Source organism: Brachyhypopomus gauderio, chromosome 20 (genome assembly GCF_052324685.1).
Source record: "Brachyhypopomus gauderio isolate BG-103 chromosome 20, BGAUD_0.2, whole genome shotgun sequence".
Classification (NCBI taxonomy): Eukaryota; Metazoa; Chordata; class Actinopteri; order Gymnotiformes; family Hypopomidae; genus Brachyhypopomus; species Brachyhypopomus gauderio.
The window spans coordinates 3,017,114-3,040,195 of record NC_135230.1 but is presented as its reverse complement, the minus strand read 5'-3'; the positions used below and the strand labels follow the sequence as shown (position 1 = coordinate 3,040,195).

The following is a 23,082-nucleotide window of genomic DNA, read 5'->3' as shown; positions in this document are numbered from 1 at the left end:
TCCAGCACTCTCTCCCACGATATTAAAATGAAAAGGGGGCCCGCGCGCGCAACGCGCATGCCTTGCTGCACATACCTGTTGATACATAACAAGTGCATTGAACAGTGCTGACAAACTCACTCCAGCACTCTAAAAACATAATAGAAGAAAAGTGAGTGAAGCACAAATAACAGATTTGTAAAACATTTCCCCATCACCACCATAACTGAAATAAAATGGGTGGATAACAAATAGTGACATACCTCTCCCACGATATTACAATGAAAAGGGGGGAGTTAAGATGGGTGGTCGCTATTTATACTTGGGGGGGGAAAACACCACAAAAGAAGAAAACAGAAAGGGGAGGAGTCTGGATCCCACATATTCACAACTAGATAAACAGATAAACAAATACAGTACATTTTGTGTAATTATACACAAGTGACAGATCAACCTGGTTACATTTATACGTCTTGTCGTTTTGTCTCGAAATGCTTCTTAATACTGAAGTTCGGCACGCAACGTTGTCATAGCACAGTGTACACACAGCACGATCTTTGACATACACCAAACCATAGTCTTCCGTCCAGGGTTGAAATGCCCTCGCTTTGTTTTTTTTAACCCGGAGGCTCTGTCATCTCTTGTAGCTATCAGGTAGGCTAACTGATTTGTATTAGGCTAAATTTAAACATGGGTCTGTGGCGGGAGCTGACTGCAGAGCGTTGAGGAGCGATTTTGATTGGAGGATTGTGCTCTCTGTCTGAGGTTTTTTATTATTATTTGCTGATGCTGGTCCAGCGTGTCGCGTGCCAGTGATTATGCCTCGGCGTGCCAGCAGTGGCCCCCTGGTATAGAGTTTCAAATGCTACAGTTTCTGAAAACTTTGTGTACTACTACAATTGATATTATCTTTACGTATCTTACGAGCACACTGCAGTTACTTATATGGAATCTTTTTTTGATTTATTTCTTCAACTCTACAAGGTCTCTGTGTATCAGGTTTGGGCTAGGCCAAAGTCAGGTTTCTCTTACATATAGGAACTAGTTATGTATGATGCATTTGAGTTTTGCCTGGCCCAAGACCTTACAGGTATACAGCAGGCCTCTGAACTTGCCCCTCTAATCCACTTCACCTGTGCGCTTAACTACTCAAAATGCCGTGTTTCCAGTTAGATTTGAGGTATTAAATTATGTTGGATCAGGCTAAAATCAGGTTCCTCTCTTAGGGAGTGACCTCCATGATGCATTTGTTATTTCACTGGCCCACCATCAATAAGGCCTTCAATAAGCCTCTGAAACTGCCCCTTTAAATGCGTTCACCTATATGCCCACTGCTCAATATGTCATGTTGTGTGCTGGAATTTCTTCTTCCAATTATTTGTGTTCTAGAACAGCATTTCTGTGTTTTAGTTTTCAAATCTAAGAATATGTTTCCTTACGTTAGAAATGCTGACGAATTCAATCATCATGTACAAATTGCATACAATTGGAACGACTTGAAATAGAAACCATTTTACAAAAGGAATGCTTTCATTATATATTTTTTCTACATTCACAAACTCAGTGTGGGAAACAATAACCTCTTAAATGTATGCTCCTACGCTCGTTTGTTTAATCTATCAAAGTGCGCAGCAAACACGCATCGTGAACACACCCCTTTTGAATAAGGAACCAACTTCAGCCGCCGAATAAGGAGCTGCGAATAAGTAACCAAACGAAAGTCAAACTGTGAATAAGTAACCAACTTCAGCGTCGTCCTATTTCGGGTATGTTGTTTTCATGATCGTTTAGGGTTTTCCTTCATGACTATTTGGGGTTTTCCATCGCTGGTCCGACCAGATACCTGGTTGATGCGTGCAAGGTCAACTTAGAGTCAACTGCGGCGAAGTTTCGTTGTAGCTTTAACGAGGGCTGCGTGTATGTTGGTTATTGTCGATTTCAGACACTAAACGTAGACGGGTGACCTAAGATTTCCATTCATCTTAAGTTCGTGTTTTGTCATGGACCTCTATTGAAATACCAGTTCAGTGTGTTGGTATTATATAGCTATAATGTAAGCAACACAGAACATCAGTGTTAAACAGGAGCGAAGACAGTAAATACGATGAAACGGTAAAGCAAGACGGATGGAGAGCGCGGAGTTACTGAAAATGTCACTATTGTTTGTATTAAGAAAAACGTATCACCACCAGAGGGCAGTGTCTCGGTTTTAAAATAATATTTTGTAGGGAAAACTGAATCTGAAAGATCAGTCAGCAACCACGCAGCTGTCTGTATTTAGCGATTCATCGACATTAAACGATAATATGTAAGCTTCACTAAATGATTAAATGTATACAGTTATTGAACGAATAGATCCTTGCGTTATTTTATATGAATGAATAGATAATCGTCGTATTTTATATGAATGAATAGATCCTGGGGGGATGCCCACTGAGGTGCCAAGGCACCTAACCACAACTGCTCCCCGGGCGCCGGGCTAGGGCTGCCCACCGCTCTGGGCACGTGTGATCCACAGCTCCCTAGTAATCACTAGTGTGTGTGTGTTCTAACTGCACAGATGGGTTAAAAGCGGAGGACAAATTTCGATTGCGGTGTAAATAATCGCAATTGACAAAATATGGCACATTTACACACACACATATATATATATATATATATATATATATATATATATATATATATATATATATATATATATATATATATATATATAATGCTTAGAAGTGCTTTCCTTTGCAGGTAAAGGTAGTTTCTACCTGCTGTTCTGTATTGTCTGGAGGAACCGTGTCTTCGTGCTCAGTCCGTTAACAGTAATAATGGGTTTCTTTTGGGTGTTCTCTGCTGAAACATGGGCCCTTCTGATACTGTTTCTGAGCCTGGTAGTTCTGTAAGTACACTATTCATTTGTTTCATGTATTTCTCAGTTAGCATAATAATGGTTTTATATAAATATAACCTTACAAGGAAATGTTTTTGAGTTTCATTCAACTTAAGTCATAAGATGGTAAACAGATCTATAATGATCTTTCTATTGTTATTATAATAAATGTAATTATTTACTGTAACTTCCAGATGTGGATTTTTCTATAATTTCCAGATGAGAATAAATGTTATTTCTGTATGCAGATATGGATATTGGCCCCACAGTGTTTTTGCCAGGCTGGGAATTCCTGGTCCTAAACCTTTACCGTTCATTGGAAACATGTTAGAATATAAGAAGGTAAATCGTAAATGACCACACTGCAAAATAAGATCACTTTAACATAAACATGACACTGCAGCATTAGATGAGTGACATGAATATAACACTGAAACATAAGATAACTTTAACATTAACATAACACCTCAATATAAGATCACGTTAACATGAACAGAACACTAGAGCATGAGATCACATGACCATGAACATGACACTGCAGCATAAGATCACTGTAATATGAACATGATACTGTAACATAACTGTAACTTTCAGAATGTGTATAATCTGTGTTTTTACAGGGTTTCCAATATTTTGATTTTGAGTGCTTTAAGAAATATGGAAGAATATGGGGGTGAGTGTAAACCCTTGTACTTGTACACCAGATGGTCTTTTATATTATATATATATATATATATATATATATATATATATATATATATATATATATATATATATATATATAATTTTATATTATATTATATTTGTGTGTGTGTGTGATGACTTGATCTATGATTTTTTTTCTCTCTAAAATATTTCTAATTTTTGTAGTTCTTCCAGGATGTAATTCTCTTCTCAGGTTTTTCTGTTTATTTCTGTTAAAAAAAGAAGTGTATTTTATGGTAGCTAGTTACAGTAGTACAGAAAAGTTATCTTGAACTTGAAAACTAGTTAGAGCTGTGACTGGAACATGTATTTACTTCACTTATTTCTCTTTCAGTATATATGATGCCAGGCAGCCTGTGTTGAGCATCATGGACAAAGAGATGATCAAAACCATCCTGGTCAAAGAATGCTACTCCCTTTTCACCAATAGAAGAGTAAGACTTACCATGTTTGTACATCTATACTCCATCTAATCTATACTATGTTTTATATATACCAGTGGGGAACCGTCAGAGAATGGGCCCAGGTTTAATGGTCACGGTTTGCTACTGATATATACTGCTCATCTATACTATGCATTATCAATACTCCAATGTTTCATTTGTACTACTCCTCTATATTCTCTCATCTGTGCTGTTTTATATATACTGCTCATCTTTAGTATGTCTCATCTATACTCCTCAGTTTTATCTATACTCCACAGTCTCATTTATACTCCTCATACTTATCTCTACTAGCTGACAATAACTGTGCCCTCCCCACAATCTGGACAAGAGTAATCTCCTAGTAATAGTCAACTAAACCTGATAGCAGTTATTTAGGTGGTTCTTAAATAATGGATGGTTTTAAATATGTTAGGCTGAAACACATTTAAATGTTTCAATTAAAAAGGTGCAGGGAGTTTTGACTGTAGTTCTCACACTGTACATTTGGTCATTATGTGTCAGGATTTCCGTCTGAGCGGGCCATTGTATGACGCTGTGTCCCTCGTCAAGGACGACGACTGGAGAAGAATCCGGGGTGTCCTGTCCCCCTCTTTCACCAGCGGGAGACTGAAGGAGGTGTGTGGACACTTAGCCTCACTAAACACCACTGCTATATGACTATAATTCTATACTACTGTATGACTATAATGCTGCACTACTAGTCTACCACACTACGGCAGTTATGGTTTGGTGGTTAGGGAACAGGTATTGTGACCGGAGGGTTGTGGTTTTGATTCCCAGGCCCTAGGCCATCACTGAACTTAATTAACTGCTCCCTGGGTGCTGGGCTTGGGCTGCCCACTGCTCTGGGGCCTAGTAATGACTAGAGAGAGAGAGAGCAAGAGAGCGAAAGAGAGTGTGAGTGTGTGTGTGTGTGTGTGTGTGTGTGTGTGTGTCACTGTACAAATGGGGGAAAAATGCAGTGGACTAATTTCAATTGGGGTAAAAATCACAATTGACAATATGGCAACTTAACTATACTGTCACGCTTCTATACAGCTACATGGTTTTCTTTCAGTCAGTGATTGGGTTTGCATGATTCTAATGTGTTTCTAATGTGTTTTACCTAGTTTATTCAGTACTGTTTTTATGGTCTTCTCTTTAGACCTATTTTTCTAGAGTTAAAAACAAACAATTGAAATCATTTGTATTTCATAATTAACATTACAAATGAAAACCTGATTATTAATATATACGTACTAGTAAAGATCTGGTAATTTTGGGTGCAACTGTGTGTTCATAGATGTTTGGGATCATGAAGACACACTCCCGCTCTCTAGTTCAAAATCTAGAGAAAACATCAAAGCGCGAGGAAGCAGCAGACATTAAGGAGTCAGTACCATCCTACTGAACACAAACTACTTAACACACATGACATTAAGAACTTTGTACCATCCTACTGAACACAAACTACTTAATCAGTCAGTAACATTTCATGTAACAGCAGTTGTATCTTAAACTAATGATAAATGTGGTATCATTCTTGAAATGCTATAACAAACATCCATTACAAATTATATTTCCAAGGTATTTTACTCATAATTCTTCCTAGATGAATAAAGATTTACCCATTTTATCCTGAGGTAACAGTTTTGATGTCATCTATGATTTCAGATTCTTTGGAGCCTACAGTATGGATGTGGTAACTAGCACAGCGTTCAGTGTTGATATCGATTCCCTCAACAACCCTGAGGACCTCTTTGTAACCAACATCAAGAAGATGCTGAAATTCAACTTACTCAACCCACTCTTCCTTGCTGTTGGTAATACATCATTTTGACTTAGTGCAACTTTTCTGTTGTCTTGGTAATCTTTGCATGCCTGACTAGGGTTAGGGTTAGGGTTAGGCTGGGACATGGAAGACTCAAGATGAATGGGAGCAGTCTATGGTCTGTCCCAACACGAAGACTTACCAGAGCCCTGCTCTCTAGCTGTGTCCTTGGTAGGCACGTCAATCTGTAACGTCCTGGAGCCAAGAGACAGACACAAATGCTGAGGAGAGCAGGGTTTATTAACTGGGGTGCAGAACTGACTTACACCAGTAGCCTCCACCAGCCAAGCCATACCGACCCGGAGGGTACGAGGACAGCGAGGCATAACAACACAAGAAACCAAAAGCCAGACAGAATAACTCATATTTACAAAAGACAAGGAATACAACGAATACAAAAACTAGAAACATGGGAGAGATGAGATGCATATAGACAAAGAAACAACTTGCAAACCAGATACAACTGCATACTAGGGAATACTGAACACACACCAGGGAGTATTAACACATGGATCACTAACACATTGACTTACCAAGATGGATTGAAACACAGGGAGTTTGAGTACCAAACAAATCAAACCTAATCCAGAAAAACCTGGTAGCATAGCAAGGGAGGAGGGACAGACATGACAAGAAGGTGAAGAACAACAGAAGACATGGACAGGATTAACTGAGGAACTGATCTAGATGTGGCTAAACAGAAGACATGGACAGGACTACCAGAAGGAGTGGCTCCATTCGTGACACTGACATTATGTTCCGTCATGTTGCGTTCCGTCATAATAATAATAACATTTTATTTGTAAAGCGCCTTTCTGGACACCCAAGGACACTGTACAACACAAGAAAAATAAAAATACAGATAAATATGCATAAAGATACAGAATAACACTAAAATCTATAAATCTCATCCATCTCATCCCAGCCAATTTAAAAAGATGAGTTTTAAGGCCTGTTTTAAAAATATCTATAGATGAACAAGCCCGCATTTCATCAGGGAGCCCATTCCACAGCACTGGACCCGCAACACAGAATGCTCTCTTCCCAGTGGAATTTAACTTATAGGGCGGAACCACAAGCAAGTGTTGGCTTGAAGATCTAAGTGTACGTATCGGGGAGTATGGCTGGAATAACCTACTTAAGTAGGGAGGAGCAAGGTCATGCAGGGATTTAAAAACCAACACGAGCAGTTTGTACTGGATGCGATACTGCACTGGAAGCCAATGAAGGTGACACAGAACCGGGGTAATATGCTCCCAAGATCTTTTATGGGTAAGCACCCTCGCAGCTGAATTCTGCACATACTGCAGCTTGCTCAAAGCCCGCGCAGGGAGGCCATACAACAGAGCATTGGAGTAATCCAGTCGGCATGTGACAAACGCATGGATCAAGGTCTCAGCAGCAGCAAAAGAAAGGAAAGGGCGAATCCTAGAAATACTCCTAAGGTGGAAGAAGGCTGCCCTACATGTATTTTTAATGTGTGACTCAAAAGATAACGTAGAATCAAACGTGACTCCGAGATTTCTTACCTCAGCAGAGGTAGAAACAAAACCCGGAATACTAACAGTAGTGTCACCACAGTCTCCTAACTGTAGCAGGAGAAGCAATTATGATGGGCTCAGACTTTCTATTGTTTAAACTCAGGAAGTTCTCCATCATCCATGCCTTAACATCCATTAAGCAGCTCAACAAGGCAAGAGGAGGCAAGCTATGGGCAGGTTTGGTATAGATATAAATCTGCAAATCGTCAGCATAGCAATGAAACTGCAGCCCATGCTGCCTAATGATGTCCCCAAGAGGAAGCAGGTACAAAATGAAAAGCAGAGGTCCAAGGACTGACCCCTGGGGGACTCCATGTAACACGGAACAAATGTCGGATTTAAAACCTCCAATAGAAACAAACTGCTGCCTGTCAGAGAGATAAGAAGTGAACCATGCTAACGCAGTTCCAGTTATGCCAATCATATTTTTAAGCCGAGATAGCAATAGGCTATGGCACACTGTGTCAAATGCTGCAGTTAGGTCCAGTAAAATAAGCAAACTAAGCAGTCCCTGGTCAGCCACCATCAACAAATCATTCACCGCCCTGACAAGAGCAGTTTCGGTACTGTGATTTCTCCTAAAACCTGACTGAAAGACCTCAAACAGATCACAGGATTCAATATGTTCCTTTAACTGCGCAGCTACTGTTCGCTCCAGCAGTTTAGTGAGAATGTTGTGTTCCGTCGTGTTGTGTTCCGCCGTGTTGTGTTTTGTCGCGTTGTGGTCTATCATGTGTTCCGTCGTGTTGTATTCTGTCGTGTTGTGTTCCGTCGTGTTGTGTCATGTGTTCCATCATGTTATGTTCCGCCATGTGTTCCTCCATGTTGTGTTCCGTCATGTGTTGTGTCCTATCATGTTGTGTTCTGTCAAATGTTCTATCATGTTGTGTTCTTTTTCACAGCTCTGTTTCCCTTCATCACACCTCTACTGGAGAAAATGGATTTCGCTTTCTTTCCAACTTCAATGGCTGATTTCTTCTACGCCTCTTTACAAAAGATCAAGTCTGAACGAAAAGTCACAAACCTTAAGGTATATTCAGACTTCAGGTGATAAACATGATGATAATAATGAAGATGAATAAATAAAAATACTGTTTAGTGGACAAAAAGTTACAAAGAACATAAATCTCTTACATTTTGCATATCCATGCCAAGTTGACTGGATTTGATCACATGATTCCCAATGTTACTGTTTAGAACAGCACAGTTTCCTAGGTCTGTTTTTGAAGGTGCTCCTCTGATTGGTCCAAGAGACTTCTGTGCAATGTTATTTAGATTTAATCGGTCCCTTCATGTCTCAAATTCACATATTCACATACACATATTCATACTCATAGATGAACAGTATAGATTTTATATTGTCTTATTTATGTCTTAGCTTAACTATATTCTAGAGTCTATTTATTGTTTATTGTACCTTCTTTTAGAGCTATGTTTGTTAACAGTCTGTGCATGTGTTACATGTCATACATGTGTTGCTCTCACCAAGACAAATTCCTAGTATGTTTAACATACCTGGCGAAATAAAGCTTCTGATTCTGATTCATGATCTGCAGACACGAGTGGACTTCATGCAGCTGATGATTGATTCTCAGAAGTCAGAAAATGATGAAAACAACATGCGCAAAGGTACTGTCTTCAGTTTCAACATTTTATTTATACTTGTTGACAGTTTTGACACAAAGTGTGTGTGTGCGCATGTGTGATCTCTGTAGGTCTGAATGATCATGAGATCCTGTCCCAGTCGATGATCTTCATCTTTGCTGGCTACGAGACGACTAGTGCTACACTGACCTTCTTCTTCTACAACATGACCACCAACCCAGAAACCATGAAAAAACTCCAGGAGGAGATTGACCAAACCTTCCCAGACAAGGTGATAATCTGACTAATCCCAGATTTTGTCTCATTCTGATAAATGTCCATGTTGCAAACAGAGAGCTTGGCCTGTGACAGAGACAGTTGCCTCATAGATGCTGGGACAGTCTCAGTCTATATTCAGTATAGTTCTGTAAGGAACTCTGAATGATAATGAACCACTGTAGAATATAGAAAATGAGAAACTTTTTCTGATTACACAATTCTGGGTTTTGTTTCCCCCTGAAGGCTCCAGTTCAGTATGATGCAGTGATGAACATGGACTATCTGGACGCTGCATTGAATGAGTCTCTCAGGTTGTATCCTGTCGCTGCTCGGCTGGAAAGAGTCTGCAAGAAAACCGTGGAGATCAACGGCTGCACCATACCCAAGGATGCAGTCGTCATGATACCAATCTACTCCCTTCATAGAGACCCCGAATACTGGCCTGACCCGGACACCTTTAACCCAGAGAGGTACACAGCAAAACAAGAAAAGGCAGTGTTCTGTGTGCATGTGTGTGCGTGTTTGGGTATGCATTTGCATGTATGTGTCTGTTTTTATAGTAATTTTATCTTGTTACCTGTCTTTATGTCTCTGATCAGATCCGTCCCCTGTAACTGTTCCTGTCATTACATCTCTGATCGTATGCGTCCCCAGTAACTGTTCCTGTCCTTACGTCTCTGATCTGATCCATCCCCAGTAACTGTTCCTGTCCTTATGTCTCTGATCAGATCAGTCCCCAGTAACTGTTCCTTTCATGTGCAGGTTCACTAAGGGTAACAAGGAGCTCATAGACCCCTACGTGTTCATGCCCTTTGGGGCAGGACCCAGGAACTGCATTGGGATGAGGTTCGCTATGATGTCCATGAAGCTGGCCATCGTGGAGATACTGCAAAGTTTCGATGTCAACGTCTGTGCAGAGACAAAGGTCAGTTTTGTCTAAATAAATCTAATTTACAACAAGCCTTAACCTCAGGTGTGACTGGGGGTGGAGTCATGGGTGGGGCCCGTGATGGGTGGGGCCCGTTATAGGTGGGACCCATGATGGGTGGAGCCCGTGGTGGTTCAGGCTCATGATGCTTGGGGATTGTGGTTTATTGTCACCTCTGTATCTGACCAGGTTCCTATGGAGCTGGGAGTTACAGCGCTGTTGGCACCTAAAGACACCGTTAAACTCAAATTCACCCCTCGGAGACACAGCACCACTGAACTCTCCAACAACTATGTGAACTCCTAGGCTGAACACACAGGGCTACTTTGCTGTCTTGTAATGCATAATCCCTGCATAACCCATAACCCCACTATTAACTGTACAACCCCACCATTATCTGTACAACTGTGTGAACTCTGTAAAATCCCTTAATGTAAATTATTAATATAGTAATGGGGTGTATTCTAACATCAGGGATATTGTAATGGAAAAAGTCATACATCTGTACATTATAGAAATAAACTTGTACATATGCATAAGTATGAGTCTTATTTATCAATAATTAGTATATTCTTCAATAAGTATGTACTTGCTGTAAATGTTTTATTGTAAATAAAGCTGTCACTTAAAAATTCTAAAAATATCAATTTAATTTGAACAATTTAACATAAAAACTATGAAATCCACATATTTTAGTCTGTGACATAGGGGTGCACGATATGACGATATAAAATCGTGAATGGCGATAACGAGTGGAGAATCGCAGGCGATCTACCAAATTAGAGAAATCGTATAGATCGCCTTTGCCAATCAGCGCAATGACTTTTTTATGCTGGTTCCCACCGATGCGTCAGACGTAGGGCGTAGGACTGACCAATCACAGCGAACTGTGCGTCTTCCACGCCTCCATGTTGTGTTTGTAAAAATAAAAACAACGACGGCTGAAAGCCAAACCGAGGAGCTGGTAATGAAGAGGAAATCCAGCTCTGTAATCTGAAATTGATTCAGATTTTCTTCCACTGACCAAGACCAAACTACAGCGATATGTAAAGTGTGCAAAGACACGTGAAAACATCCAATGCCAGTACAACAAATTTATTCAATCACTTGAGACGTAGACATCCCAAGTAATATGCCGAAAGTGAAACAATGCGGGCAGCCGTCTCACAAGTGACCATAGCGCGCGACTCCGCCACACCTCGCGCGAACGAAATGTAGTAGTATAAATAAACATCCCTCAAAAACGGGAAGGAACATTTACTTGACGAATTTTAATGTTGCTTTGTGTTTTAGGTTTGAAAAGTGCTGGAATTTAGGCTAAGTAGCCTACTTGAAATGCTTGAAATTGTAACTACTTCGTTTCACATCAAATAGGCCTATCTGTCTGACTGAACAGTCTCTTGTATTACGTTAACAAATACGAGCCTCTTGTAATTCCAGGACGAAACATGACAGAACGTGAAGACGTTAAGATTGGGCGTTTTGAAAATAAACCACCATTAAATAATGTGATAAAAAAGCGAATTATATCGAATCATTTCGACTATATGTATAAATATTTAACTTGAAGTTTAAAGTGCTGGGAAATATTTAGTGCAATAGTGCACTTTAACAGTGTAAGGAACTGCGTGACGCAGAGCAGGGAGGCGGACACAAACGCTGAGGAGAGCGAGATTTATTGAATGGAACTCCAAAGGTAGTGTCGTAATACCGGGCAGGGGTCATAACGGGTAGGCAGTCCGAACATGAAATATAAACGGGCATGGTGGCACAAAGAACAAAAGGCACGGGAAACAAAAACTAGGCTGAACGTACTTACGACGAAGACGAAACAGAAACAGTTAAATCCACTAGAGCACGAACGAGGCAAGAGAATAAACAGGTAAGTAGCACAAAATAACCGATACCGACATGGGAGACACGGGACTATAAATACATTGAACTAGACTAGAAACAGGCAGGGTTGCCAGGTCCTACAAAAATATCCCGCACAAAGTAGCCCAAAGAACCGCATCCCGCGACCCCAGAATTTTTACCCGCGGCTGGATTTTCAAACAAGCCCAATTTGGCGTGAAAACCGCAAACCTGGCAACTATGGAAACAGGTGAAGACAATAACGACAAGCGCGTGGCAGACGTGGGGAAACCATAGAAACACACAACAAGGCAGGCTCAAGGAGCAGGGAACAACAGACAAGAGGAACAGGGAAACCGGAGTGACAGCTAGGAGAGGGGGGCGTAGCCCTACGTGACACAGTGTCACGTGTGTTGTTTACATTTTTTGTTTACAATGTTTGCACATGGAAAATTGCAATATCATTCATTGAAATCTGCATTAAAAAAAGCTTTGTAGCCCCAATTTTTTTTTGGTTTTTTTTGGATGGAAGATCGTGATAAAAAATCGAAATCGTGATTTTATGAAAAAAATCGTGATACTATTTTTTTCCCATATCGCCCACCCCTACTGTGACACAAACATTTTACATTTACATTTACGTGATTTAGCAGACGCTCTTATCCAGAGCAACTTACAAAGTGCTTTGCATCCGATCACAGAATTCATCCTAGGTAATAGTACGGATAGGCCAGAATTCAAGATACCATTGAGTCAGACTACTACTAAACTACAGGAGTCAATATCATTACCTAGTGTTTTGCAAGTTAGACATTTGCCAAGCAGGACCATAGACAGACATACAATTTAAGAATAACGGCAAGTGGTATCAGCCGAGTTAGTGCTCTGGTAAGAACTCAACAGGTGAGTCTTCAGTCTACGCTTGAAGATAGCAATAGACTCTGCAGTCCTAGCAGCTAATGGAAGATCGTTCCACCATCTTGGAGGCAGGACAGAGAATAGTCTGGAGCTTTGTCTTCCATGAGACTTTAAGCATGGATTTTTGAGTTGAGCCAAGCTTGGGGTTCTGAGTGTTCGCTGTACGGATCGGCTTTTGACCATGGACATCATGTAGGGAGGGGCCAGTCCATTTTTGGCTTTGAAAGCAAGCATCGAGGTTTTATATCTGATGCGTGCCGCTACTGGAAACCAGTGAAGAGAGCGTAGCAGAGGAGTCACATGTGAGAACTTGGGGAGATTGAAGACCAGTCGTGCTGCAGCATTCTGAATTAGTTGTAGAGGTCTGATGACCCGTAGAGGAAGACCTGCAAGTAGGGAATTGCAGTAGTCCAGCTTAGAGATTACTAGAGACTGCACAAGCACTTGAGTAGCTTCCTGTGAAAGGAAGGGTCGTATTCTCCGTATGTTGTAGGGGAGAAATCTGCAGGATCTGGTCAGTTTTGAAACATGTGTTGAGAAGGACAACTCGTTGTCCAACGTTACACCCAGACTTCGTGCAGTTTCTGATGATGTTAATAAGGTGTTCTCAAAGGACCTTTTGAAAACCATTGTACACAGTGGCGTGCTAAAGCACCACCAACTCTGCCCTTTATCATCGAAAGTGCCCTTTTGAAACTTCGGGGGTTTTTAATTATCATTTTAATGAGGTCGGTTTGAAATGATCTTTTGAAAACCTGAGTGATTAAAAACAATGCCCTGACATGAGCCACCACCTCGCACACACCCGACCTCTCTCTTCCTTTAACACCAGAAGCGCTGCAGCAGCAGTTCAGTTCAGCGAGTGGAAGGAAGCGTCTTCAGCACAGCACACACGGTCACAGATAGACTTCTTCTCCCGTCCCCACCAGCCAGGTCACATACACATCAAGTAAAATCAAATCGTACCGTTTGCCCTCTAAGCCCAACATGAAATCATTTTGTTGTGCAGTAAAATGTGTCATACAGCACCAAACTACTAAACATTTTTAGCCGACTGGTCACCTGATAAACTAGTCGCACTAGCCCAAATCAATGATAGATAACGTGAGGACGACCACATACAAATAATTAAGGTAGAGTTTGCAAATCTATGTGTTAAGCTGAACGTCTTCTGTTGTATAGGTTTTGTTAGGCAACATAAATTAACACATTCATTTGTGAAAGAAGAAACGGGAAGTTCCCCATTAGGCCTACCAGTGAAAAATGCCCATCTGCATTCAGTAGCCTATAACTTCTTACTTTTTGGTCTTTTTACTGTCTTAATAGTAGGCCTATATTGATGTACTAATTGCAAAATATATGCAACAATGCCTGCAGTCAGTGGAGGGTAAACAGAAGTTAACTGAATGACATGACGGTGTATAGTTAATATTGGATATGAATTTTAAATTTAATCAGTTCGCTGTGTGACTTTTCTCCATTGAAAACTCCCGTTTAGAGAATGTTACAAATAAAATGTCAAATTTCATTCAACATGTGCTTGTAATTTTTTTTATAATGAAGTGTTCCATGTGCGCTAAAAAGTGCCCTTCACCCCCCCCCCCCCCCCCCCCCCCCCCCCCCCCCGAGCACTTGCCCCTCAAAATGTCTGTGCACGCCACTGATTGTACATATACTGTATGTTACATCAGATAGAATATAGATTATTAATCCTGGAGCAAATTAGGGGAGACATTGCATATAAAAACCTTACACATATATAAGTTACATTTATATTTTACACTGCAGATATAAGTTAGTCACATCACCCCCCCCCCCTTTTGAAGCCACAGCCCCACCCAGAGTTGCAGCATCCTGAAACTCTAGGTCTCAATCACCTGAATGCTAATATTACTCACATGAATAGTAATATTACTCACCTGAATGCTAATATTACTCACCTGCTAATATATAGTTTCAAATGCTAGTTTCTGAAAACATTGTGTACACTACAATTGATATTATCTTTACGTATCTTACAAGCACACTGCAGTTACTTACATGGAATCTTTTTTTGATTTATTTCTTCAACTCTATAAGGTCTCTGTATGTGTGAATGTCTTCAGTACTGATGTCAAAGCGTCATAGTTGCTGCTTCATGTAGGTGGTTACATATGCTAGTACAGTGCACTGTTTACAAGTATGTGCCGTTTCTGACGAGACAAAGACGAGCTACTCTTGGCCACTCCCATCTTATATAATGTTGAAAAGTGTTCAACACCAGAACGGCAGTGATTCAATACGATTGTCAGTGCTTGGTGTTGTGAACAACGTAACTATATTTCTGCTCTTGGTTATAGACTTTTAATACTATCAAACTTCGGGAATTTCGGGTATGTTGTTTTCATGATTATTTGGGGTTTTCCTTCCGGAGACCTGGTTTATGCGTGCAGGGTCTACAGCGGCGAAGTTTCGTTGTAGCTTTAACGAGGGCTGGGTGTATGTTGGTTATTGTCGATTTCAGACACTAAACGTAGACGGGTGACCTAAGATTTCCATTCGTCTTAAGTTTGTCTTTTGTCATGGACCTCTATTGAAATACCAGTTCAGTGTGTTGGTATTATATAGCTATAATGTAAGCAACACAGAACATCAGTGTTAAACAGGAGCGAAGACAGTAAATACGATGAAACGGTAAAGCAAGACAGATGGAGAGCGCGGAGTTACTGAAAATGTCACTATTGTTTGTATTAAGAAAAACGTATCACCACCAGAGGGCAGTGTCTCGGTTTTAAAATAATATTTTGAAGGGAAAACTGAAATAACCTGAAAGATCAGTCAGCAACTACGCAGCTGTCTGTATTTAGCGATTCATCGACATTAAGCGTTAATATGTAAGCTTCACTAAATGATATACAGTTATTGTCAGGTTTCTCCTCTTGGTTGATTTAATAAAACGGGTTTATTTTATATTATTATTATTATTATTATTATTATTATTACACAGTAACATACGAATATGTGTGACGTTGCAAGGGAGTGTATTTAAAGTTTAGTCTGATGTACCCCAGCGGAAATGTGCAGAGGTTAGCTGTGTGTGTGTGTGTGTGTGTGTGTGTGTGTGTGTGTGTGTGTGTGTGTGTGTGTGTGTGTGTGTGTGTGTGTGTGTGTGTTTAATAATTAACCTGTAGACTGCGGTTTAAAAGCTCTTTACTTTGCAGGTAAAAGGTGTTTCTACCTGCTGTTCTGTATTGTCTGGAGGAACCGTGTCGTTGTGCTCAGTCCGTTAACAGTAATAATGGGTTTCTTTTGGGTGTTCTCTGCTGAAACATGGGCCCTTCTGATACTGTTTCTGAGCCTGGTAGTTCTGTAAGTACACTATTCATTTGTTTCATGTATTTCACAGTTATTAATAACAGTTTTTGTATGTAATATGACCTTACAAGTCGTTTTCGTGTTTCTGAGTGCTTATGAATGTTTAATTCAGCGTTGTTCATAAGTAATGGGAACACAAATGTTTCCTCTAGATGTGGATTTTTCTATAATTTCCAGATGAGAATAAATGTTTTTTTCTGTAATTTGCAGATATGGATATTGGCCCCATGGTGTCTTTACCAGGCTGGGAATTCCTGGTCCTAAACCTTTACCGTTCATTGGAAACATGTTAGAATATAAGAAGGTAAATCGTAAATGACCACACTGCAAAATAAGATCACTTTAACATAAATATGACACTGCAACATTATATCAGTAACATGAATATAACACTGTAACATAAGATAACATTAACATAGAATTGTAATATAAGATCATTTTAACATGAACATAACACTGTAATATAAGATAATTTAAACATTAACATAATACTGTAATATAAGATCTTTTTAATGTTAACATAACACTGTAATATAAGATCACTTTAACATGAACAAAATCAATCAATAAATGTATTTATAAAGCGCTTTTTACAACAGTTGTTGTTACAAAGCAGCTTTACAAGTGCTGAGTCCAAGCCCCCAGTGAGCAAGCCAAGGGCGACAGTGGCAAGGACAAACTCCCTAAGAGCATGAGGAAGAAACCTTGAGAGGAACCAAGACTCAGGGGGGGAACCCATCCTCCTCTGGATGACACCGGTCACCATAACAACAATTAGAGAGATACATAAACAAAGAAAAGAGGGGAATGATAAATAATTGTCATCTTTGTGTGTATTTATATACATGTGTTCGCTATGTCATTTTTATTCAGTCCTAAACTTCTTAATGGTTGGTAATAGTAGTGCAGGGCTGCGGAGATACAGCCATAGCAGGGGAGAACTCAGGGTGGTGAGAGGGTCCAGGGCAGTGTGTTTATCCTTCATCACAGCTGGTTAGTCAGGGCAGTGTGTTTATCCTTCATCACAGCTGGTTAGTCAGGGCAGTGTGTTTATCCTTCATCACAGCTGGTTAGTCAGGAGGTGGCAGACTCAGGGTAGATATCAGGAAAAGCTCATCTCTACTTGTCTCAGTATTTCTCGGGTAGGTAGGCAGCCATTTGGAAAAAGGAACGAACAAGGGGAACAAGGGATTGGGGAGAAACACCGGGACAGACAAAAACACAGGCACAGGGATCAGGGGAAACAGGAGACCAGGCTTCCACACCTGTAACCCCGCAACTGGGGAAAAGGGCAATCCGGGGGTGATGGGCTGATGGGCTCCTCATGCTGATGGCCTCAGGTGTGCTGCCCTCCGGACAGTCCATCTTCTCCTCTGAGGAAGATCGCGGAGTGTCCTTGGCCCATTGGCCCCTCACCCACGACTTCACTTCGGAGCACTCCGAAGGGGGCCCTCTCTCCGGCTCCTCTCCTGAGCTTGCTCCGCCCTCCGAGTCTTCGGGCTGAGGGGAACTGGATTCCTCCTCCTCGTACTCGGACGGAGGGGGGCTGACACTTTCACCACACCCCTCTGTGTCAACCGTGTATTCAATAAAAGAATTTTAAAATCAATACAGAATTTAACTGGGAGCCAATGCAGGGCTGATAAGACTGGTGTGATATGATCAAATTTTCTAGTCCTAGTCAGATCTCTGCCTGCGGCATTTTGAACTATTTGAAGTTTATTAAATTTTAGCATCCTGACAGTAACGAGTTACAATAGTCAAATCTGGAGATAACAAAGGCATGTACCAATTTTTCTGCATCATGCTGTGATAATGCATTTCTTAGCTAGGCAATGTTGCAGATATGTAGAAAAGCTATCCTAGTAGTATTATCTATGTAATTATTAAATGATAAATCAAATGATAATTATCCAGAAGGAGAACCTCCATTATGTCACCATTAAGTTTGAGGAAGTTTAGCGAGATCCAGCATTTAACATCTCTTACACAGACCTCAATTTTTCCTAAACTGTATTTTTCATTAGGTTTGGCTGATTGATTGATTTATAACTATGCCCAACGGTAGCATGTATAATGTAAATAATATTGGTCCTAAGGCTTTCACTTTTGTGCATTTGCAGGGAATATCAATGAGCTCTACAAACTGATAGCAATTAGTTAAGTAAGAATTAAACCATGAAAGGGCTTGCTGTGCCTGAGATTCCAACCCAGTAACACTGTAATATAAGCTTACTGTACCATGAACAGAACAATACAGCATGAGATCACATTACAATGAACATGACACTGTAACATAAGATCATTTTATATGAACATGACACTGTAACATAAGATCATTTTAATATGAACATGACACTGTAACATAAGATCATTTTATATGAACATGACACTGCAGCATAAGATCACTTTACCATGAAAATGACACTAACATAACATCACATGACAATAATACTGTAACATAACATCACTTTCAGTATGTGTATGATCTGTGTTTTTACAGGGTTTCCAGTATTTTGATTTTGAGTGCTTTAAGAAATATGGAAGATTATGGGGGTGGGTATAAACCCTTGTAAACCAGACAACCTTTAAAATGACATAGATTTGTGTGTGTTTGTGTGTTTGTGTGTGTGTGTGTGTGTGTGTGTGTGTGTGTGTGTGTGTGTGTGTGTGTGTGTGTGTGTGTGTGTGTGGAATGACAGTCTAGATCTATAATTTTTTTCTCTGAAATATTTCTAATTTTTGTAGTTCTTCCAGGATGTAATTCTCTTCTCAGGGTTTTCTGTTTATTTCTGTTAAAAAATAAGTGTATTTTATGGTAGCTAGTTACAGTAGTATAGAAAAGTTATCTTGAACCCCCGACACTTTAACACAAGAGGCTAGTTAGAGCTGTGACTGGAACAGGTATTTACTTCTCTTATTTCTCTTTTAGTATATATGATGCCAGGCAGCCTGTGTTGAGCATCATGGACAAAGAGATGATCAAAACCATCCTGGTCAAAGAATGCTACTCCCTTTTCACCAACAGAAGAGTAAGACTTACCATGTTTGTACATCTATACTCCTCATATATACTCCCCATATATACTCTCCATCTCTACTGTCTCATCTATACTCCCCATATATACTCCTCATCTATACTCCATCTAATCTATACTCTGTTATACATACTGCTCATCTATATGGCGTATCATCAATACCAATGTTTAATTTATACTCCTCTATACTCTATCTCATATATGCTGTTATATATATACTATATCTATAGTATGTCTCATCTATACTTCTCAGTCTTATCTATACTCCAACTAAACTAAACCTGATAGAAGCTTTTTAGGTGATTGTTAAATAATTAATGTTTTTAAATATTTGTTTGGTTGAATCACATTTAAATGTTTCAATAAAAAAGGTGCAGGAAATTTTGACTGTAGTTCTCACGCTGTACATTTGGTCTTTATGTGTCAGAATTTCCGTCTGAATGGGCCATTGTATGACGCTGTGTCCATCATTGAGGACGACGACTGGAGAAGAATCCGGGGTGTCCTGTCCCCCTCTTTCACCAGCGGGAGACTGAAGGAGGTGTGTGGACACTTAGCTTCAGTAAACACCACTGCAATACTGCTGTATAACAATTATTCTACACTACTATATTGCTAAATGACTATAATGCTACACCACTATACTGCTATCTGACTATAATGCTATATTGCTACACTACTACACTGCAATATGATTATAGTGCTACACCGCTATATTGCCATACTACTATAATGCTAGACTACTATTCTGCCACACTAAGGCATTTATGGTCTGGTGGTTAGGGAGCATGTATTGTGACCGGAGGTTGTGGGTTTGATTCAACTGAAGGCAATTAACCCCTAACTGCTCCCTGGGTGCTGCCCACTGCTCTGGGCCCTAGTGATGACTAGAGAGTGTGTGTGTGTGTGTGTGTGTGTGTGTGTGTGTGTGTGTGTGTGTGTGTGTGTGTGTGTGTGTGTGTGTGTGTGTGTGTGTGTGTGTGTTCTCTCTGCACAAATGGGTATATGCAGAGGATACATTTTGATGTGAATTTTGGTGTGAAAATTACTTTTGACAATATGGCAACTTTCTACTATACTGCCACGCTTCTATACAGCTACATGGTTTTCTTTCAGTCAGTGATTGGGGTTGCATGATTCTAATGTCTTTTTTTCTCCTGTTTTACCTAGTTCATTCAGTACTGTTTTTATGGACCTATTTTTCCAGAGTTAAAAACAAGCACTTGAAATCATTTCCATTGGTATTTTATTTGTATTCCATAATTAACATTACAAATGAAAACCTGATTAATAATATATACGTACTAGTAAAGATCTGGTAATGTGGGGTTCAACTGTGTGTTCATAGATGTTTGGGATCATGAAGACACACTCCTGCTCTCTAGTTCGAAATCTAGAGAAAACATCAAAGCGCGAGGAAGCAGCAGACATTAAGGAGTCAGTACCACTCTACTGAACACAAAATACTTAACACACATTACATTAAGGAGTCAGTCCCATCCTACTGAACACAAACTACTTAACACACATTACATTAAGGAGTCAGTCCCATCCTCCTGAACACAACATACTTAATACACATGACATAAATAACTTAGTACCATCCTACTGAACACAAACTACTTAACATACGTGATGTTAAGATTTTAGTACAATCCTACTGAACACAAACTACTTAACACACATGACATTAAGGAGTCAAACAAACTACTTAATCAGTCAGTACCATTTCATGTAACAGCAGTTATATCCTAAACTAATGATAAATGTGGCATCACTCTTGAAATACTATAACAAAGTTCCATTATATTGTATTTCCAAGGTATTTTACCCATAATTCTTCCTAGATTAATAAAGATTTACCCATTTTATCCTGAGGTAACAATTTTGATGTCATCTATGATTTCAGATTCTTCGGAGCCTACAGTATGGATGTGGTAACTAGCACAGCGTTCAGTGTTGACATCGATTCCCTCAACAACCCTGAGGACCTCTTTGTAACCAACGTCAAGAAGCTCCTCAAGTTCGACTTTCTCAACCCACTCTTCCTTGCTGTTGGTAATAAATAATTTTGACTTAGTGCAACTTTTCAGTCTTGGTAAACTTTGCATGTCTGACTATGGAGTAAACTGTAATGGTGGATAAAAATGGCATTATGTTCTATCACGTTGTGTTGTCATGTTGTGTTCTATCATGTTGTGTTCTATCATGTTGTGTTCTGTCATGTTGTGTTCTATCATGTTGTGTTCTGTCATGTTGTGTTCTTTCACATTGTTCTTTTCCACAGCTCTGTTTCCCTTCATCACACCTCTACTGGAGAAAATGGATTTAGCTTTCTTTCCAACCTCAGTGACTGATTTCTTCTACGCCTCTTTACAAAAGATCAAATCTGAACGAAAAGTCACAGACCTTAAGGTATATTCAGACTTCAGGTGATAAACATGTTGATGATAATAAAGATCAAGAAATAAAGTGGATAAAAAGTTAGTGGATAAAAAGTTAGAAAGTACAAAAGTAACAAAGAACATACATCTCTTACATTTTGCATATCTATTCCAGGTTCACTGGATTTGTTCATATGACTCCCAATGTTACTGTTTAGAACAGCACAGTTTCCTATGTCTGTTTTTAATGGTACTCCTCTGCTTGGCCAAGGGGGTTAACAGTCACGGTCCAAGAGACTTCTGTGCAAGTCTCTTGTTATTCTTCTGTTATTTAAATTTAATTGGTCCCTTCATGTCTCGTGATCTGCAGACACGAGTGGACTTCATGCAGCTGATGATTGAGTCTCAGAAGTCAGAAAAAGATGAAAACAACATGAGCAAAGGTACTGTCTTCAGTTTCAACATTTTAATATACAGTATTTATACTTGTTGACAGTTTGACACAAAGTGTGTGTGTGTGTGTGTGTGTGTGTGTGTGTGTGTGTGTGTGTGTGTGTGTGTGTGTGTGTGTGTGTGTGTGTGTGATCGTGTGATCGTGTGATCTCTGTAGGCCTGAATGATCATGAGATTCTCTCCCAGTCAATGATGTTCATCTTTGCTGGCTACGAGACGACTAGTGCTACACTGACCTTCTTTTTCTACAACATGGCCACCAACCCAGAAACCATGAAAAAACTCCAGGAGGAGATTGACCAAACCTTCCCAGACAAGGTGATAATCTGACTAATACCAGATTTTGTCTCATTCTTATAAATGTCAATGTTGCAAACAGAGAGCTTGGCCTGTGACAGAGACAATTGCCTCATAGATGCTGGGACAGTCTCAGTCTATATTCAGTATAGTTCTGTAAGGAATGAAAATAAGAAACTTTGTCTGACTACAAAATTCTACACAATTCTGGGTTTTGTTTCCCCCTGAAGGCTCCAGTTCAGTATGATGCAGTGATGAACATGGACTATCTGGACGCTGCATTGAATGAGTCTCTCAGGTTGTATCCTGTCGCTGCTCGGCTGGAAAGAGTCTGCAAGAAAACTGTGGAGATCAACGGCTGCACCATACCCAAGGATGCAGTCGTCATGATACCAGTATACTCCCTTCATAGAGACCCCGAATATTGGCCTGACCCGGACACATTTAACCCAGAGAGGTACACAGCAAAACAAGAAAAGGCAGTGTTCTGTGTGTGTGCGTGTTTGGGTATGCATTTGCATGTATATGTCTGTTTTTATAGTTATTTTATCTTGTTACCTGTCTTTATGTTTCTGATCAGATCCGTCCCCTGTAACTGTTCCTGTCATTATGTCTCTGATCGTATGCGTCC

General features: G+C 40.0%; 2 protein-coding genes across 3 annotated transcripts in view; both read left to right on the top strand.

Annotated features, from left to right (window-relative positions):
• The first annotated feature begins 1,592 nt into the window (after positions 1-1,592).
• Positions 1,593-10,692, top strand: LOC143484187 (cytochrome P450 3A30-like). Of its 2 annotated transcripts, none has more exons than XM_076982807.1 (14): positions 1,593-1,745; positions 2,722-2,869; positions 3,109-3,202; positions 3,481-3,533; positions 3,900-3,999; positions 4,513-4,626; positions 5,294-5,382; positions 5,665-5,813; positions 8,265-8,392; positions 8,919-8,991; positions 9,078-9,238; positions 9,469-9,695; positions 9,988-10,150; positions 10,343-10,692. In XM_076982807.1, exons 2-14 carry the CDS (start codon positions 2,799-2,801, stop codon positions 10,457-10,459), a joined length of 1,539 nt encoding a protein of 512 aa, XP_076838922.1. In that variant the 5' UTR covers positions 1,593-1,745; positions 2,722-2,798; the 3' UTR covers positions 10,460-10,692. The 2 variants fall into 2 exon arrangements, with proteins under 2 accessions (XP_076838922.1, XP_076838923.1); XM_076982808.1 differs by lacking the exon at positions 1,593-1,745 and adding an exon at positions 1,809-2,287.
• Positions 10,693-15,142: 4,450 nt separating this feature from the next.
• Positions 15,143-23,082, top strand: part of LOC143484186 (cytochrome P450 3A30-like) — an 8,943-nt gene continuing 1,003 nt past the window's right edge. Inside the window, exons 1-12 of the mRNA XM_076982806.1 lie at positions 15,143-15,297; positions 16,126-16,273; positions 16,490-16,583; positions 18,783-18,835; positions 19,212-19,311; positions 19,745-19,858; positions 20,666-20,754; positions 21,227-21,375; positions 21,605-21,732; positions 22,072-22,144; positions 22,312-22,472; positions 22,682-22,908. Coding sequence (XP_076838921.1) covers positions 16,203-16,273; positions 16,490-16,583; positions 18,783-18,835; positions 19,212-19,311; positions 19,745-19,858; positions 20,666-20,754; positions 21,227-21,375; positions 21,605-21,732; positions 22,072-22,144; positions 22,312-22,472; positions 22,682-22,908 — 1,259 coding nt within the window. The 5' untranslated portion in view covers positions 15,143-15,297; positions 16,126-16,202. The remainder of the gene's footprint in view (positions 15,298-16,125; positions 16,274-16,489; positions 16,584-18,782; positions 18,836-19,211; positions 19,312-19,744; positions 19,859-20,665; positions 20,755-21,226; positions 21,376-21,604; positions 21,733-22,071; positions 22,145-22,311; positions 22,473-22,681; positions 22,909-23,082) is intronic.

Excerpts from the sequence above, each read along its gene's own strand:
- LOC143484187 (XM_076982807.1), top strand. The coding sequence starts at position 2,799 with ATGGGTTTCTTTTGGGTGTTCTCTGCTGAAACATGGGCCCTTCTGATA. Across the intron at positions 9,239-9,468 it reads ACCAAACCTTCCCAGACAAG|GCTCCAGTTCAGTATGATGC; the intron begins GTGATAATCTGA and ends TTCCCCCTGAAG. Across the intron at positions 10,151-10,342 it reads ACGTCTGTGCAGAGACAAAG|GTTCCTATGGAGCTGGGAGT; the intron begins GTCAGTTTTGTC and ends GTATCTGACCAG.